General features: G+C 44.2%; 1 protein-coding gene across 4 annotated transcripts in view; it reads right to left on the reverse strand.

The window, feature by feature from the left end:
* Window positions 1-1,128: 1,128 nt before the first annotated feature.
* LOC106805498 (HBS1-like protein) overlaps window positions 1,129-19,508 on the reverse strand; it is a 19,364-nt gene continuing 984 nt past the window's right edge. The window contains exons 2-18 of one of the 4 annotated variants that reach the window (XM_014807123.1): window positions 15,046-15,114; window positions 13,725-13,886; window positions 13,431-13,577; window positions 12,955-12,999; window positions 10,084-12,633; window positions 9,664-9,827; window positions 8,190-8,389; window positions 6,269-6,416; window positions 5,911-6,011; window positions 5,567-5,679; window positions 5,023-5,139; window positions 4,649-4,882; window positions 4,242-4,415; window positions 3,757-3,956; window positions 3,408-3,508; window positions 2,853-2,997; window positions 1,129-2,513 (exon numbers count right to left, since the gene is read on the reverse strand). In XM_014807123.1, coding sequence (XP_014662609.1) covers window positions 2,502-2,513; window positions 2,853-2,997; window positions 3,408-3,508; window positions 3,757-3,956; window positions 4,242-4,415; window positions 4,649-4,882; window positions 5,023-5,139; window positions 5,567-5,679; window positions 5,911-6,011; window positions 6,269-6,416; window positions 8,190-8,389; window positions 9,664-9,827; window positions 10,084-12,633; window positions 12,955-12,999; window positions 13,431-13,577; window positions 13,725-13,886; window positions 15,046-15,114 — 4,682 coding nt within the window. In that variant the 3' untranslated portion in view covers window positions 1,129-2,501. Of the gene's footprint in view, window positions 2,514-2,852; window positions 2,998-3,407; window positions 3,509-3,756; window positions 3,957-4,241; window positions 4,416-4,648; window positions 4,883-5,022; window positions 5,140-5,566; window positions 5,680-5,910; window positions 6,012-6,268; window positions 6,417-8,189; window positions 8,390-9,663; window positions 9,828-10,083; window positions 12,634-12,954; window positions 13,000-13,430; window positions 13,578-13,724; window positions 13,919-15,045; window positions 15,117-19,508 lie in introns of those variants that run through there. The other 3 variants (XM_014807116.1, XM_014807131.1, XM_014807138.1) reach the window with 3 other exon arrangements.

A 19,508-nucleotide genomic window follows, 5' to 3' on the forward strand; every position in this document is an offset into this window, starting at 1 on the left:
GAGTACCAGAGATGCCAACACTTTTCTGAGCAAACTGTAGTGAGGATATCTGAAATCTGTAGTACGAGGGTCACGCAGTGACCCAAGTATGTTAGGGGGGTTCGGGGCATGCCCCCGGGAAATTTTTGATTCCGAGATGCAATTTCCTGCATTCTGGGACCCAAAATGATAATAAGTTCACACTGATATTTGCTGCTAAATACATGTAGTTATTTTTAATCATGTTATATCAATGTAACACTGAAACAAAACACTTAAAACATCATAAAAATGATTTTTTTTCCGATCGTAATAAAAATCGTAGTTGTATGCAAATTGGTCGTAATGGTCAAAATGCAAACGAAATTCGTATAAAATACGGATAAATCGTAGTGGTTGGCATCTCTGCAGTACTATCACCACCACATGCACTGGCAGTGGCATAAGTTACAGGTAACACACTGACAGTACAGAATGCCATAGAAATTATACGATTTAAGGAGCATAAACCTTCTTCAACCAAATTTAGCTTTTGAAATTTCACTGTGACATTGTAGCCTCATACATCCAGGCATGTATAGATTCTACTAGCAAACCCGGCAGTCAAATTCTTTCTAACAGTAATGTTTAACCCTCCTCTTGAGGGTCAAAAGGTGATCCGACACTTACTCTTCGCATGTCAGCAGAAAGTACATTTCATGGTCCTTTCAATAAAGCCATAAAAATGCTCCGTCAGACCATGTTCTCAGAAAATGTCTAAAATCTGCCCTGTGCCCCATTGACCTTTGACCTGTGACCTCCAATTTCGGCACAGTGATGGCTTTTCCTACCATGATGCTATACACCAACTATCACGAGACTAGGTCAAGCCGTTTAGATTTGTGCCGCAATTCTTCATTTCCTCCCTATACCTTAAGTTAAGGAGGGAATGTTCCCCTTTCTTTTAAACTTCTTGACCTTTGACCTTTGCCCCCCAGCTTCGACATCCCAACTCGTTTTCGGATTACCCCTCCACGTCCCGAATATCGTGACCGTACGTCGAGCGGTTAAGATTTGTGCCCAACTGTTGACGGACGGACGGACGGCCGGACAATCATGCGATTCTACAAGCTGCACCCGACTACGTCAGATGAGCTAAAAACAATGCATCCACGTGAACAATACGAATTAAACAATCAACGCACAGCAACTCTGTGTAAACTCTGGCTCTCGACACTGGCGACGTCTACCGCCGTACTCATTCTGATCAGGGACGTGTGCCGGTGCTCGGGTCGTTTTTGTACCGAGAAAAAGTCCGTGTGAACGCTTGGCCCAGGACGCATTTGACACGGGTCGTTTCGCTCCATGTGAACGCAGCTATGGTCCCTTCATGGATGTAGGATTAGGATCATGATAATTAACTACACTACCTCTAATCCTATATCCATGGTCGTTACTTCCTTATTGTTGTATTACTTTATCTTTAGTTAAAGGTTTCCTGCATGTAAAATAGCACACACTGCCATTACTGTGGCACACACTGTAACACAGAGAATCCACAATACTGGCAAGCAGCTAAGCTATTTTTTGTTTTTCAACATCTGGTTTACGAAACCCATATGACTAGGAGAAAAAACAACAATACCAGACCTGCAATACCCACCAAAATAATTTAGTGTTATAACTTTCTATCCGAGACCGATTCCAACTATGTACAATGAAGATACAAATGTGTACGTCCAGCAACTTGCTAACAACATAATACATTATCACTCTTCCGTTCTCATCGGGTGCCTAGACACGAGGTCATGTAGGCAGAGGCTATCCACTCTCCACACTCACATAAGAGTGAGATGTTACCAGCAGAACCATGGACTGTCAAGCTGAGTAAGATCTTATAATAGCAGATTCAGTAATTGCTGTTTCACCTGCATATCAAACAGCCCATCTAATTAATTATAAATATATTGATTGTTGAACCATTGGAGTCACCTACTTAATGTTTACTTTCATGAGTAGGGGAATTAAGTTAACAAAAATTGCCATCATAAGGAATATTACAGGTGTACTCTTTGATAGGCAATACAGTAGTTTCTACCCACAAAAATATTAAGCTTGTGAAATTGCATTCCACGTCAAGTTGATTCTGTCATGGTGGCACCTACTTTTGCTACCAAAACCAGTAAATGATATACAATATAGCAGCACATATCACACAATTACACTCAAATGCTATAAAAAGCAGAAATCTCCAAGTGCTGCCACCTAGTGCAATGACTAGAGCATGCAAACTCTGTTGGCAATAGACTACATGCCTAGCTACTGACTTGTTCTGCAAGCTCTCACCGCCCCCATTCTGGTAACCTGATATTTTAAGGAACGGTTGTGCATTCTTGTAGCCTCCTAGCAACTTTATTGCCACAGTCCAGTCTTAGAGCAGACTGCATAGCAGGGACATAGCAACATGGCCGATGTAACGCAAGACCTACTGACCTATGGCTGTCCGAGGTCTGCAGCTTTAGCAACAATCACTCAGCCAGCATTCACGATATAATCTGCAAGACAGTAGAATAAATGGTCACAATCATCCGATACTAAAACGTCTCAACTACTAAATGCTTAACAGAATGACCATTGTATGCTAACGAAGGCTAACGAATTCCTCGTCACTCGCATTTTTAATTTGTCACCAAATATAAAGAAAGAAATTGCCGACAATAGAACTTTGCAATATGTATGAGTACACGAACCCCGTATGCAACCTGATGTAATTCTTTTCGTCAATCTACACTCTGCTCATTCACGCAAAACTCATACCTCACAAATTCACGGGTTTCCCTCACCGACGCCCCATGCCCCCCCCCCTTGCTGCACCGTGTACAGGTGGCGCTCACCTCTGTGACGAGCCCAGCAGCGATCGTGTGACCGGAGTAGCGCAGCATGAATCGGCCCAGGTCGCGGTTGTCCTTGTACAGCTCCATGCAGATCGGCCGCTCGATGGCCAGCTCTATGAGGGCGTTGCTCTGCTTCGTCAGGCACCTGCAGGCAGAACGCAAACGCGCCTATCATTTACTGAAAGGCACAACATGGGTGGGTGCGGGGGGGGGGGGGGTCAAACCCATATACGAGGTTAACTCACAGGAAACCCCCTGAAAAACGGACCTTCATAGACAGTTGCCAATTACACAAAAACGGTTTCACATTGCTTGGTGCCATGGAAATTGTCAAATTTCAGGGGCACAGTGGCAAGTTAGGAGGGCAACCACGGCACTTGCCATTAGTGCTGTGGTGAAATTCACTATTATAGGTGATATAGCAAACAAAGCTATCACCAAACTGCACGTCTAAAAATGAAAACAAAAACATTAGATAGTAAAACTTTCAAATTAGGAGCAGCTTACTGCATGGCAGCAGCAATGTGAATGGATCAACGACAATCTGACACTGACCTAGGTCGCTTCTTGATCACCTCTCCATTGCTCTTGTGCAGCTGACTGATAAGTTTACGTATCACGGCTGTTTCATTCAGCATCTGGTAATGGAACACAACCTGCAAGAGGCAATTGTTGTACGTGAGCTATCTCATGCAGTGGAAGCTCCTATATATCGCACAGTGTCAGCCACTAGATATCTCATTCAGTGACACTGGCTTAATGGTATGTATCCTTAACCAATTTCTAACAGCCATTTCGATGACCTTGACTCAATCATATTCACTCTACCGTAGTTACAAAACGTGGACCAGATAAGATAGTAGATTGATGTAAGCCAGCGTAAAGTGGGCGTAGGTAAACTCACAGGAAAGCCTCGGGTGATGGGCATGTCTATGTTGAAGACGACGATGCGAGCCTGAATCACCGACGCGACGCGTATCGGCTGTGCGGCGTAGCACAACACGTGCCCGATCGCCGCGCTCGTCATCTCTATGTTAAACAGCGTCACTATGACGTGGTCCCCGGCAAACGCGCACGTCACCAAGTCATCCTGGAGCTGTATGGCTGACAAACACAACCGCACTGTGTTAGACCTCCTACATCGTACTGACGACGGTACTAACCGCTACGTAAACTCGAGGAAGCCACTACATCACGCTGAAGATATTCCCGGCCATTACATCGCGTTTACGGTAGATCCGTAATCAGATTAACTATCCTTTCAAATCACATCATCGCCCTCACTCGTGGCGAAACCTTTTTTCTACAGAGTGACTTAGTAACGGGGCAGCGGGAACTTGCCATAAAAGGAACACACTTCGAACGTTTCCTCGCGGAGAACGCGCTCACCTTTGACAAGAGCCATATCGCCGGTGGGCATGACGAGAACCTTCTCGCCCGTCTGCACGCTGCCTGCCTCTATCCTACCCGACACGCAGAAGCCACTACCCATGCCCTTGTACACGTCCGACACAACGAGTCTGAACGGCTTGTCGACCGGTCGCTGAGGGGCGGCAAACCTGTCTGGAAAGTCAAAACAAAACGCGTGACGATCGCAACGTCACGCCAGCACAGTGACATTACAACACCTACTAGGCTACTATAGTCGATGCGACATCACAATCGGGCGCAGGCACAGACCGTACTAACGCGGGGTGGAAAAAAAATTTGCGTGGAAACGTGCGATATTTGCAAACGCCCTGCCGCTCCGCTTATACGCGAAACACCGCGAGAGGCGTCGTGAACCCGAGGCCTACCTATGACCTGCAGCATCGACGGCCCGCCGTACCAGCTGCACAGCAGCGGGTCTGTCGCAGCGGCGACGAGGTTTTCTCCCGAGAGCCCGCTGCACGGCACGAAGCTCACGTCCTTCTCCTTGAAGCCCGCCTGCTTGAGAAACTGCATCAGCTTGCGCGTGATCTCGTCGAAGCGCTCCTGCGACCAGCCGACCGTGTCCATCTTGTTCACGGCGACTCCCAGCTGCGAAACGCCTGCGTCGCGTCAACACGAGTTATATACGTACGTCGGCAACAGATTAAAGATGAAAACATTTCGCTCGCTGCAAGACACATCTGTGTGACATGACTACAATAAATCTTTATGTTAAAACATCCAAAACGTTCGTACGCACCTAGCGACCTGACCAGCAATGCATGCTCCCTTGTCTGCCCTCCTGATTCGAACCCAGTCTCAAACTCTCCGCGCGTTGCACAAACTACCAAAACGGCGACGTCCGCACTAGCAGCCCCTGTAACCGCGAGCACACATCTCAGTTCATGTAGTTAGACGTGGCACTTGCCAGTAGCGAAACGACAATAACTTAACTCATAATGACGACTTTCATAAGAAAACCATTCCGATGACGAATTATGTGAAAATATTACACAAATTTGAAATCAGTGGAAATGGATGAAAACGAGTAAAGCTTTGAAATGGATGCATAACCGGTGAACACTACCACCACCCAGACAACATGCAAAGTTAGTATTTAGGGAAACTGTGGGCAAATCGATGTACCATCTAAGAAAGTGAGTTTAACTGTAAAAAGTCAAGTTAACTGAGTAAATTCATAGAAGGCTGAATGACTCACCGAGTAAAACCACTATGATGCTTTTTATAAAAAAAACATCTGTTATAATGCTACAAGATGATACCCCTGTTAGCAATAGACCTACCTGTGATCATGTTGGGAATGAAGTCTTTATGGCCTGGAGCATCCAGCAGTGTCACAGACTTTGTATCAGTTTCAAATTGTGTCTGAGCGACATCCATAGTTACTCCTCTTTGCCTGCAGCAGAGATTGATGTAAAACTAATGTCCATAGTTACTTTTTACCATGGTATCAACTAGAGGGATTAGGGAAAAAACAAATGTAGTCTGTAATGGGGAAAAGTTGTAACCGAGCAGCAACCTTCCTTGTAATCTAGCAGCAACTATAGCTCTGCCTCATTATTAGCAAGTATTTCACGATGACATGTTCGTAGATAGAAGAAAGGCTACGTCGATGCAGCTCAAGTACCTCTCCTCTGGGGTTTCGTCCAACACCCACGCGAAGGCAAACGAAGATTTTCCCTGCTTGCGAGACTCTTGCTCATACTTGTGCATTGTTCGCTGGTTCACCTGATATGGGAAGCGAGTGTACGATTAGCGTATTACAATAGTTAGAGTTACACTAGTGTATACCTATAACATGCACATACACATATAAGATCACACTCTTTGTTCGCAGCAACACATTTTTAGCGGACTCAGCAATGTGTGACTATATCGAACACTACTGATCTCTATTTGTCTAGTTTTGCAGAAACCTAACAATAGGCGACAGCAGAATAACCAGCAGAATCGCACTATGCACTTTCTGACATATGTTGTCTTACCTGACCAAGCTTGTAAAGAACATGGCCCATGAGTGTGGATTTTCCGGCGTCTACGTGCCCTATGACAACCAGGTTCAGCATCTGTTTTTTCGTTGCTTTCCGCTTCTCATACTCCATTTCCATGTCCAGCTTGTCTAAACCTTTAGCCCTACACCCACCGAACACAAGTTCGCCATTTAGTATTGACAAATAGCGCGAATGAAGTGGGAATGATCCTGCCTAGTTAAACAAGAGCTGCAGAGCGTCTGGGCTCATCTGAGGTCTGTTGCTACGGTCATAAACGTAACATTTAAGTCGTGCGTAGTGACCTTTGTTAGGCGCAGATATGCAGATACGCAGTTGCGTACACATCATTTCAGCAACCTTCTGCATTCTGCATACCTCCCAAATCCCATTGGTTGATACAAATCGCGTGCCTGAAACTCCCGTTTTATGGTGCATTGTGACCATAACCATAACCCTATTAAAAATAAATAAATGAATTTGTTGTAAAAATTATTGTAAATAAATAATGTAAATATTTGCGTTTTGGCAATAATTGGAAAAAAATAGTTAAATGGATAAAGATAGAAAAATACAGAAAACAGGTAAATAATAAAAAATCAGATGGGATTCGATCCAACGACCTTTGAGCCGTGACGCCTGTGCTGTACGCGTTCGGCTATCCAGGCTTATTGTGTTTCTAGATTATGGATGTGCCATGAATATGACAACACTGTGACGTCATTGAGGAAGTTCAGGAATCCATGTTTAACCCTCCTCTTGAGGGTGAAAAGGTTATCAGACACTTACTCATCACATGTCAGTGGAAAGCACATTTCATGGTCCTTTCAATAAAGTGATAAAAATGGTAGGTCAGCGCTATAACAAAAAAGTTTTTCAATCTGTTCATTAGGCCATGTCCTCAGAAAATGTCTGATATCTGACCTTTCCCCCACTGCCCTTTGACCTGTGACCTCCAATTTCGCACTGGTGATGGGTTTCCTGCCCATCACACTATACATCGAATATTAAGAGCATAGGTCGAGCCGTTAAGATTTGTGCCGCAATTCCGTATTTCCTCCTATACCTTAAGAGTAACTATTGCGAGAGTTTTCCAGTGTTTTCACCACTTTCATGACACCTACCGTTATTGCTTGAGTAACAGCAATTGTCTAGAGTAACAATAAAATGTCTTAGAACCTTCGTATTCACCAAAAAAGTGCCAGTTTCAAACTACTAGTTTGGTAAACAATCGTTTGTTGTCATCTTGAAATTAGCCGGAAGTATGGATTAGCTAGTGGCGCCACCGCTTATCTGCCATAGACAAAGTACAGGCTCTCTCAAATCATGCACTTGTTTTCAATTAATCACCGACACAAATACAAGTTTACCAATTCTGCCATTAGGCATTATCGCGACACGATAAAATGCATTGCTGTTACGATGAGTTCATATCCAATTTTCTATGCTATAACTGCATAAAATATTAGTATTTTTAATGTTGGTGTAATCAGTGATATTTCCCCTGTCAGGTGAGACTATATTCAACTATATTTAGTTTTTCTAAGCAAAAATCTCGCAATACACACTTTAAGGGGGAAATATTCCCCCTCCGTTTACACATCTTGACCTTTGACCCTCGTTTGACCTCCACATTTGTCATCCTGAGTTCCCTTCACGCCCCCCCCCCACGTCCCGAATATCGTGACCGTACGTCGAGCGGTTAAGATTTGTGCCCAACTGTTGACGGACGGATGGATGATCATGCGATTCTACAAGCTGCATCTGACTACGTCAGATGAGCTAAAAATAGAGACATGCTTACGATCAGGGGGTAATATATTTTGAAAGAGCAAGTAAGACTTTCTAAGAAGTGTCGTCAAGCATTCATCGACATTTACGATTTTCTCGCCATCATGACCGTCGTGAATTCCCGTACTTTGAAGCAGACTTGGGCAGACTCGGAGTGGAAGCAGGCGCGGGCGAGGAGGCATCTGTAGCCTGCTCCAAGGTTCTCGTCTTCCTCGGTGGCACCTCCAGCGTCTTCTCGGGAGACTTCTCCGGCGTCCTGTCAGGCGTGCGTTCTCTCGACATCGGCCGCGATCCAGATCCAGATCCAGACCCAGACCGAGTTTCCTTCTGCATGCAAAACGCGGTTGTCAACGAGTGTTGCGCACTTAAACGTATCTTTCCAGCTGCCAGACGGATGGCTGCTGATAACTTTTATATTCTAGGTGATGTGCTCTAGACGTTGCAATGCACTTGGCAGTGCTCGAAATAAGAAAAAAAATGTGGTTGTCCTGCGGACAACCCAGGCATCAAATCGGGTTGTCCGCAACAATTTCTGGTTGTCCCAAAAAAATATCCCCAAATCTCCTATTTTCAATCACATAATAAATTAATAATATGGTCAGAAAACACCCAAAAACAGTGGTGTAGCCAGGATTTTGTAACAAGGGGGGGGGGCAAAAACAGCAAACTGCGCAAAATAGTGGATGACTTAATACTTTAATGGCTCCTCCGTCTCCCTCTCCACATCCTACGGCTCCTCTACCTTCTCTGCAATCTTTGTTTTGGGTGCCATGCGAAAAGGCGACATTTTTGTTCATTGTTCTCTGCTCCCAAGATATGTAATTGTTCAGTGGCGGATCTAGGATTCCAGGGAGGGGGTGAAAAACAAGCGGGGGGTATGGGGGTCCTCCCCCAGAAAATTTTGAAAATGTAGATCGCAGGAGATGGTATTTGCGGCACTTTTGAGTACATATACAGCCTTCATTCTGACTACGACAATTCTCTTTTTTTTAAACTTTCGGATCAACATGAATCCCCACTGTTGTTTGTTTTGCATGGGCAAAGCCATCGGAAAATTCAAAATAATAATGGAATAAAAATACCAAAATGTAAGGGTGAACTTGCTGGTTTGCTGGTTCCAAATCGAGTTGAATTCACCTCTCATAAATCAGAAAACCTGACATATACCAGTGTTGGAAATAGCAGCTGGTATGCGTTGCTTTCCCACACCATAGATTAATGGCGGGCCGCCAGGCTATAAGTGCTCTTGGAGAACCCCTGAGAAAAACATAAATAAAGTGCGTTTTTCGTCACATTTTTCTTGGTTGTCCACCGGACAATGTCTCAGACTGGTTAGGTTGTCCGGCGCAAATTCTGGTTGTCTCGGACAACCGGACAACGCTTATTTCGAGCACTGCTTGGCATTATATTTATGCACTTCTTGGGAAAAATTTGTATGAAAGGAGTTAAAAAATATTGTTTTGTAACATTGGTCACGTGGCGCAGTTTCATTTGTTCAGTGTTTGTTTTACATATGCTTACCCATCTCTCAACTCATACGATAATATACATGGAAATAATTACAAGAGTAACAGCGTATGTTTTGATGCCAATGCTCCTACCTTGGGCATCTCAAACCCCTCTGTCCTTTGACCACTGAAGTTGATCATCGCTACAGAGTTAGTGATGCGAGCAGTCGCGTCACCAGGTGGCACCACAACCACAGGCTTCGGAAGCAGACGATCACTGGGCGCTTTCTGGACGACAGGCATTTTTCGTTGAGATCCTACGACACGAAATAAATGTAAAACGTAACCATATCAAAGTACTCTGCTAGTGTAGCTCTTACAGGTTCTGAAACTGTGGCCATACATAAACAGTCATCATCGTACCGTGAACAAACAAGGATTGTAATGAAATACGCATTAATTTATTTAGAAAGTAACAAAACTCAACATGACAAAAAACAAATAATTAAAGTCAAGCTAAAAAACTACTTTTTCACAGTTATCATCCTACTATTTGACCTGCATACAACATACTTTGCCCATAGCCTTCTCGAAAAGCCTCTCTCTGTCTACTGAGCACTATGTCATCTGGTGAAGGTGTGCCAAAATCAAATGGTACCACAATCCTAGTTTGTTTCTGTTCAGAGTCTGAATCAGTAACTGATGCCTTTATGTCAGAGCAGGCCTCTCTACCAGCTACTGATTCTGGAGTATCTGAGTCACCCAGAGGTGCAGTTGTATTTACATAAGTAGTTACTGCTGAATCAAGAGAACTATCACATGACGCTGTGTCTAAATCAGCTTCTGATTCCACGACTTCAGACCCACTATCTGATGGCCCTGCATCATTGCCAGAATGGCTACGAGATGGCACTGCATCCCTGCCAGGATGACCATCAGATGGCTCTGCATCCTTGCCAGAATGGCTACCAGATGGCACGGCATCCATGCCAGGATGGCTATCAGATGGATTCGCCTCCAGATCTGCCTTTTCAGATTCCTGCCCATAAGAGTTACTTCTCAGAGACAGGACATCTGCACCTTCCTTCGTGCCAGCCTGGTAAAGAGCTCGCAGAACCCAGTACAGATTTGGTTGGCTGCGCACTTCAGACGAGGTCAACCCATCTCTCCGCAGCAAAAAGTCGCTCGGTTCAAAAATATTTACACGGTACGGAGCAGACGGTCTGCAGCACAGAGCATGCGCAAATCCGGATGGCTTTTTGGACAAGGCACTGACGTTTGCACCGGATGTTGATGACTGAGGTTGCCGAAACGGAAAACCATCGGTCAATGAAAGGTCGAAGTTCACTTCCTGGTGTGCCGACGGGCGAGGTGCGCTTGTGCGAAGATCCTCGCGATCTATGGATGCAGGTGACTTATTGTCACTAGCCCAACCACACTGAGGTAGAGACGTTGCATCATGACCAGGCAAGAGTACAACGCCATGTGGCACAGACGGATGAGACGACAATGAAAACTGGGCGCATGGTGGGTTGGTAGGCTTACAATCTGGTGATGACGCCAGTGATGACAATGAAAACTGGGACGGCGGTGGGTTGGTAGTCTTACAATCTATTGAGGATACCAGCGATAACAATGAAAACTGTGAGGACGGAGAGTTGGTAGTCTTACAATCTGGTGATGATGCCAGAGATGACAATGAAAACTGGGAGGGCGGATGGTTGGTAGTCTTACAATCTGGTGATGATGCCAGAGATGACAATGAAAACTGGGAGGGCGGAGGGTTGGTAGTCTTAAAATCTGGTGATGATGCCAGTGATGACAATGAAAATTGGGAGGGCGGAGGGTTGGTAGCCTTACAATCTGGTGATGATGCCAGAGATGACAATGAAAACTGTGACGGCAGTGGATTGGCAGGCGTGCAATCCGGTGATGATGCCAATGATGACAATGAAAATTGGGAGGGCGGAGGGTTGGTAGTCTTACAATCTGGTGATGATGCCAGAGATGACAATAAAAACTGAGTGAGCGGTGAGTTGGTAGTAACAGTTCTTGGTATGTTGACGAATGTGGTAGTAGTTTCAGTGGAATGTTGGGTGAATGGTAGTGTACTAACTGACGTGTGTGGCCGATGTGAGGTGACAGATGGATCCCTGTGACAAGCAGCGGCGTCAGCAACGCACTTGGATTGGGCGTGTGAGGTCTGTGGTAGTGCAGCTACACTTTCCTCTGCCCTCTGAGCGCCAGCAGCTGCTACATCTGACAATACAGAGGATCCGGTCAGGTGCAAGTCGTGCCTGGCTAAATCAGCTAGAGATACGATCCGTGCGCCGGAGGGAGCACCCTTGTCTAGTGCAGCAAGGACGGCCAGCGACGCTGGTAATCTCTCCTGCCTCATCGCCTCTCCGTGCTCTGCAATCCTAGATGCTTGCACGCGAGTACGACGTTGCGTTGACGCTACTATCGATTGCGGTGCGCTGCTCCCTGAATGGAAAGGCATCTCAGTTTCTTTCAAGTTAGCGAGACTGCACACTGATGCTTGATCGCTCTCTGCTAACCCGTGAGCAGCGGCCATTGCGGCCAGAGAAGGTGCTTCCGTGCGATTACCATTGTCTGCACCAACTGCCAACTCAAACAGAGACACGGGCTGTTTGTCCAAGAGAGTCGTCAAAGACGCCAAAGACTCACTGTCTGCAACAACCCTAGTGGTGCTTGGTGACGCCACTAGCAGGCCTGTGGATTTTGGCTCGGCTAGCAATCGTTCTTTGGTTCGCATGCAACTCTTCTCAAATCCCGGCGGTATCCTGACTGATCTCGTGAGAGGAGGTGCACTGCCAGCTTCCTCCTCACCGTTTGACAAGTATGAGAATAGCAAAGTTTTGGGTGCACCACCACCACAACCACAAGATTTGCCTAGCACAACCGATTGCTGCTCGTCTGTTTGAGGGTTTAGCCAGTCGCTACCAGCTTTGCTTCCCTCATGCGCTGAAGGTGTTTTGTCAACGGATATTGTCCTAGTGCATGGCGACTTCTGGCAATGCAGTTCTGCACCAGCACTTATCGGTTTTGTTGCCATTTCATTTACACTAACGATCTCCGAGCTAATAATATCACTATTCAAGTCTTACCTTACCATTGCCAATCATATCACAGATTTCATAACAATCATTGTCGATCCATTGGTGTGTGTGAATAGCAGCAGGATGGTCAGATCGTTGAACAATGAAAAAAAAATAAGGCAACAGTTAGAAAAGGGTTTTGGTTGCAGTTATGCAGTTTTTTTTACCTTCTTTTAGTGCCAGTAGACTTATATTATAACACTTATCATATATCAGTGACATGAATGAATTAAATCTCAAGAACAGTGAACTGTGAAGCCCTTACATAAATGTATACAATTGTATACTGATGACAATATAATAGGCGGTGATTAATAATAACTACCTCTTTCTTGTCTTCTGTCTTGCCGTTGTGGGAGAGCAGTTGCAACTAGAATAATAATACAAAAATGCTCTACTAATTACACGTGCACATCATACTGGTTGTCATCATCCAAATCTGTAAGCTGATACGTACACTAATAAAATAATAAAAACAAGGCTTTTTCTTTTTCATTAAATTTAATTCCTAGCCAAGGTTCTTAACTTTCTATTGAATTTGTCTGAAAGACATTAACAAAACGTTCATAATTAAAAATAATGACTGATATCAGAGCAACATTCATTATTAACAATTAGAGTTCCACCAAGAGAATGCACCTAACACAAGGATGCACCACTACCGGGTACCGGGTAACACAAAAACCAGCGAAGTGTCATGTCTTGATTCTTAGTCTACGGTTTCACTGAGCACCATTTAACGCCTACATGGATTATTCACAATGAAGACAGCGAGTGAAAAGATTGAGAGGATTCAAGTACCATTTGAGGTGGAGCTACTTTGAAGCAGAGTGTTGAGAGCCTGGTCGAGGTTGAATTGATGAGAGATGATTGCATTGATCAGCACGTGTTCTGGCTGGCTGTCACCCAGGATATTGTGCATTTCCTCCAGACAGGACAGAAGCTTAGCTGAGGAAACAATCAAGCAAGGCACAACATCTCATCATCTTTCTTGCGACGAGTGGAGGCTTAGAGTCGAAACAAGTGTTCACATTGTTACTGCTGTAGATATAATAATACAAAATTTAGATATCAAGGCCGTGTGTGTTACCTTACCCTGATCTGTCTCGCTGAGCTGAGATCTGACCTGGCTTAAGCTCTTTTCTTCTGGCTCCTTGATATCCTCTTCCTCTTCGTCCTCCTCCTTAATACCTCCCTCCTCTGCCATGAAAGCAGCCAACTGCTGTGACTTATCGCCTCTTGGATATAGGAACTGAGCTGCTGTATAAAGTGGCAAGAAATCAGCTTGTCTTGTGTATGCACACACATGCAAGCCAACAAATAGTAAGATAAAGGTTCCACATGATTAACACCAGTTTACATAGATTAATTCTAAAAGAGGTATTTACATAAATAATATAACGACTTCAAACTCCGATCAACACTACTGTACATCAGAAACAAGTGCCGCAGAGCGACAGCGCTCAACTGACGTGTACTGTAGCCGGGTATTCTACTGGGCAACCAGATCAAGTGCGCCCTCCCGTCACCGCGTTCGCGATCAGAGCATATATCTAGGATACTGCTAATACAGATCTACAATCTCAAAAGGCTTTGCTATACCGGTAGTACAGTAAGAAAGATACACCTGTGTAACTTTAATGACTTCACTATATTAACATGTTATCATGGATATGCGTCGAGTGCGAGCGTAGTGATGGTGGTGGGAGGAGGGGGAGGGTGGGGGGCCGGGTGGAGGGTTGCTCTAATAGCAAAAGCAGTTCAGTCCTTTGTTAACAGTCAACAAATCTGTGTTTACCCCTCCTCTAGAAGGTCGAAAAGTTATCAGACACTTACTCTTCGCACGTCAGTAGAAAGCACATTTCATAGTACTTTCAATAAAGTGATAAAAATGGTAGGTCAGCGCTGAAACAAAAAAGTTTTGCACTCGGTTCGTTAGGCCATGTCCTCAGAAAATGTCTGATATCTGACCTTTCCCCACTGCCCTTTGACCTGTGACCTCCAATTTCGCGCTGGTGAATGGTTTCCTCCTCATCACACTATACATCAAATATTAAGAGCGTAGGTCTAGCCGTTGAGATTTGTGCCGCAATTCCGTATGTCCTCCTATACCTTAAGTTAAGGGGCAAATATTCCCCCTCCATTGACACACCTTGACCTTTGACCCCCAAAATTCGACATCATGAGTCCTTTTCGCCAACTAACCCCGACGTCCCGAATATCAAGACCGTACGTTGAGCGGTTAAGATTTGTGCCCAACTGTTGATGGACGCACGGACGGACAATCATGCGATTCTACAAGCTGCATCCGACTTCGTCAGCTGAGCTAAAAACTGTGATGTTGAAGCTAGAAAAGCCCAGCCTGCATAATTAATTAACCTAACTAGCTATATTAAACCTATAGCCATGTACTTACCTGTGCTGGGTGAAACACAGTAGTCATCTTCTACAGAATGCCCATAGACATCATAGTAACCCTCATAATCTGTAGATTAAAGTGAATATGGTAATAAAGGCTTATGATCTTTACTTAATCAAAGCAGCTTATCTACAAAGCAATTTTCTTAGGTTATTTAAAAAATATTTCCAAATAAGTTTAGTTAGGAATGACACTAACCGACCAACAACAGTATGCCAATAAATTTATGTGCTTTAAAAATCAGGGGCCGTTGTCAGAAACAAAATTAGTCTTAACATTAACTTCCACTCGTAAACCGTTGACATAAACATCGCAAAGAACTTTTACGAGAATGAAAAATATTCGAAAATATCCTCTTAAAGGCTCACAATGCGCATCCAAACGCTAATTTCTCCAGTACTAGACTAGCAAATACTTCGTGTCATGCATAATCACACTACCTTATGACAAAATAAACTCTAGTTGCTCTCATTTCACTGCGCGTTTGCTTAAAACCAACAAGAAAGAGGTGAGAAAACTGGCATTCTGGCGCAAACGCCGACTGTTTGCCAAACAATATAGTCTCGAAGTGGTGACGTGACGTCACATGTTTTTATCTTTGCGGCGCCCGTACCGCTGTACCGCAGCACCGCTGCACGGTTGCTTGGGGATTGGGGAAACTGTCAACAACATCGGAGAATTTCAACAACATTGGAGGTATTTTCAAAATACCTTTTATAAGACAACGTGCAGTGAAATGGGAGGAACTAGAGTTTATTTTGTCATAAGGTAGTGTGATTATGCATGCCACGAAGTATTTGCTAGTTTAGTACTGGAGTAATTAGCGTTTTGATGCGCATTGTGAGCCTTTAACATTACGAGAGCCCAGACCATCTCGTAACTTTAATATCAAGATGAAAACAACACATTTACAGTTACACTACGAATTACAATTATAGTGATATTAATATTATATTTTATAATAATGAATAAAATGTGTCTTTCTTTAAAAACACGTCAAAATCATTAATTATCTACCAATCATAAAACAAAACAAAACATTTACAAATGGCGTATGGCATTTGTTCTAGTTTTAATTGCCACGACTCTCGTGTCTCGTGTTACAGTGTGAGAATTTGTCTTGTTGTGCAGAATAAATGAATAAATTAATCATGAAATTCATGACCACGTCGTTTTTCATCAAATATTATTTATATGTGGTTAGCCATCATAATATGCATAAATTACTGTGATGTACAATAAATGTTTATGAATTTGAATTTTGTAATCGATTCTCATCCAATCAGCAGCCTTGTGATGAAGTTCCTGTTATCGTAAGTTTTCTAATAGCTGCGATGTGTTTCTGTCAACGCTCCTCTCATAACATTAACATTAGTCGTAAGTGTTATCTTAGCATTAACATTAGCATTAACTTTACGATGTTTCTGACAACAGCTCCCAGGGTTTAAAAATTACCTTATTTACAGAGTGGTCAAATGGACTACTAGATAGTTTGAGCTCAGTGGTATAGTAGCCAGTAGGTAATTCTGGTAGTTCAGTATTTTTTCTATTTTTGTTATTTTATTTCTTCAAACCATTAAATGACTTGTAAACAAAAATTAGAAATTTATTAGATAATTTTTATTGTTACAATTTGCCTCTGAAACAAGCTCATTCATAAATATTTGGTAACAGAGAAAGATTTGTTAACAATTTAACAATTTATTGCTATATATGCTACATATTGGGTACAAGGAATTAGGAAGTGAATTTTATGGAATTTTCCATTAATTAGCTTTTGTGATATATTGCACTCAAGAACGAGGAAACAGATTTAAGTTTCAGTTTAAGTTTAATGAGTTCAGCCACTTCAAAAATAAAGTTAAAACAAAGTGCAACAAGTGAGAATGAAATATTTAGGTCTGAACTCTGCTCAACATTGAAGTATAACGTTAAGCTATTTAGTTGTTTAGTAAATCCTGTTTATTAAAGGTAATTTATAATGTGTGGGTCACAGACACTTGGAACGTCTTAATAAAAAAAAGTAATGGTAAATAAACACGAAATGTACCAAAGTCTTAATGTTTCTCTACTATATTTCGCCTATAAGCACCTGTAAATGCCGGTCAAATGCTCACCTGCAACACACAAGTACACGGCACGCCCGCCCTGTGCTGCGTGCACAAACAACATGAATAAGAGAGCAGGTAGGAAAGCGGGATTGAAAAATTCGTTCGACGCTCGCTTCATTTCACACGATCACAGAACGAAAACACATCCAACAGCTCCCATCTTGGTATCTATGTGTACATAAATGTTCACTTGTTCGAATTATAAATCTGGCCTTTGTTCTTACCTACTCCCACCAGGGATATCTCGTGAAATCCTGCAGGAAATGTTCTCTCCGTGAAAATGTAAAGAGGACGAGATGTCTGTTTATACACGAGTAATAGGGTGCATTGCATGCCGGGATGAGCTGCTGCCGGCCTCCGAGCTCCGTTTCGAGGCCCGCCAAGCCAAGCACAATGCGCGCGGGCATGACGTCACGCACACACGACTACAGCGATCGATCGAAAGTAGCGCCGTTAGGAATTTTCGGATGATACGACCTCTTTACATTTTCACAGAGAGAACATTTCCTGCAGGATTTGACGAGATATCTCTGGCGGGAGTAGGTAAGAACAAAGGCCAGAGTTATAATTCGAACAAGTGAACATTTATGTACACATAGATAACAAGATGGGAGCTTTTGGATGTGTTTTTTTGTTCTGTGATCGTGTGAAATGAAGCGAGCGTCAAACGAATTTTTCAATCCAGCTTTCCTACCTGCTCTCTTATTCATGTTGTTTGTGCACGCAGCACAGGGCGGGCGTGTGGTGTACTTGTGTGTTGCAGATGAGCATTTGACCGGCATTTACAGGTGATTATAGGCGAAATAGAGTAGAGAAACATTAAGACTTTGGGACGAGTGACGTGGTCGTTGCGATCGTTGTTTTCTTTGACGTTCTCATAGATAAAAATGTCTCACAAGGCTATGTGATCCGCAGCAGCACAAAGTCGTGACACATAACTAGCCGTTCGTCTGCGGTCCGTACACCTGTTGGCACTACCGGTGCAGAGGGCCGTCCCTTGGCGATTCCTGGCGGCAGCTCTGGACAGCTTCTGGAGTAGAGGTGTCAACGATGGCCCCAGTTACCACCGGCGCAGGGTGTGCACCTTGCTCGAGCATGCTGTTGTATATGCCCAGGCCCGCCCCTTGAACAGACACATCTGTGCACAGGGAGATGAACCAGGCTCTCCACATTGTTGCATGCCCGCTGACCTTTCGGGTCCGTTCCTGGGCGCGTCGAGTAGGAACTTCATATTCAGCGCCGAAGCATTTCCGTCTCAAAGCACCTGCTCTAATCGCGGCGGAGGTTGATTTCTGGGTTGATACGGGTGTTGGCATGCATTGGCACCGCGCGCCGCAGTCTCCTCACTGCACTCTTGTCCACACTTCCCCGCTTCTTTCTGGGGACACAACGAGAAGAACACCATTTCCTCAAGGGTTCTGTCCGTTTGGGGTCACCCCAAGCAACTCGACATTGACTTCTGAGTCAGCAATACCCTCTCACCAGTGCATTGGGTAAGAGGTTGTCCTTAGATGATCTCATCACATCGGAGATGCGAAACAACATTGAGTGCAGTGGCGTACTACTTTTGCAAGTATGCCGTTGTACTGGCAGAGGAGCAGACCTGGCCTCGGAGGCTGGCCAAAAAATGGTCACTATTACACTCCGTCCACCAAGAGAAGTTGGGTCATCCTGCAATCAGTGTTTATATGGCGATGGCAACCGAGGTGCTCTCGTCCGCTTGACAGCCAGTCCTTGATGGCACGATCTAGAAGATCCCGCCTCTGCCGATAGGGTAACGACGTCCACTCCGAAGGCCGCAGATCGCGCATGATGGTCTGTCGCGTAAATCAATGTCACACGCAGTAAAAATGCAGCTGGTGGCAGCACCATTGTCAGAAGAACGGCACATCCCCGATTTTCGTACATATAATGCAATCCCAGTTGCTTTGGAATGATACCATTGATCTGGATCCAATCATCCAGCGATATGGTGGTGGTCTACTTTGATGTCTTGAGGTGCTGATGGCACACTGGCGGGTGGCTAGTTCTGTCAGAATCTGGAGGGCGCAGGTTAGGGCCGCGTCAGAAGGCTTCGTCCAGGTCCTGCACGCCCAACCACAGCGCCGTCTATCTGGCACGTGCAAGTCGTGGCATCCTTTCAAAGTAGAGTAGCAAAGGCTTGTGGACAGATTTGAGATCAGCTTGATGTCGACCCAGCGCAGCTGAGGTTGGATGAACACTTCCGAATATGTAGCAGTCATAAATAGAGTTACCATCTTCTTTGTTTATTTAACATAAAGGATGACTGCTACACCTGGAATCACCCAGATACAGTATAATATTAGTTAAAATAACACGCAATGTACG

The sequence above is a fragment of the Priapulus caudatus genome, unplaced genomic scaffold, assembly GCF_000485595.1.
Source record: "Priapulus caudatus unplaced genomic scaffold, Priapulus_caudatus-5.0.1 Scaffold6, whole genome shotgun sequence".
Classification (NCBI taxonomy): domain Eukaryota; kingdom Metazoa; phylum Priapulida; class Priapulimorpha; order Priapulimorphida; family Priapulidae; genus Priapulus; species Priapulus caudatus.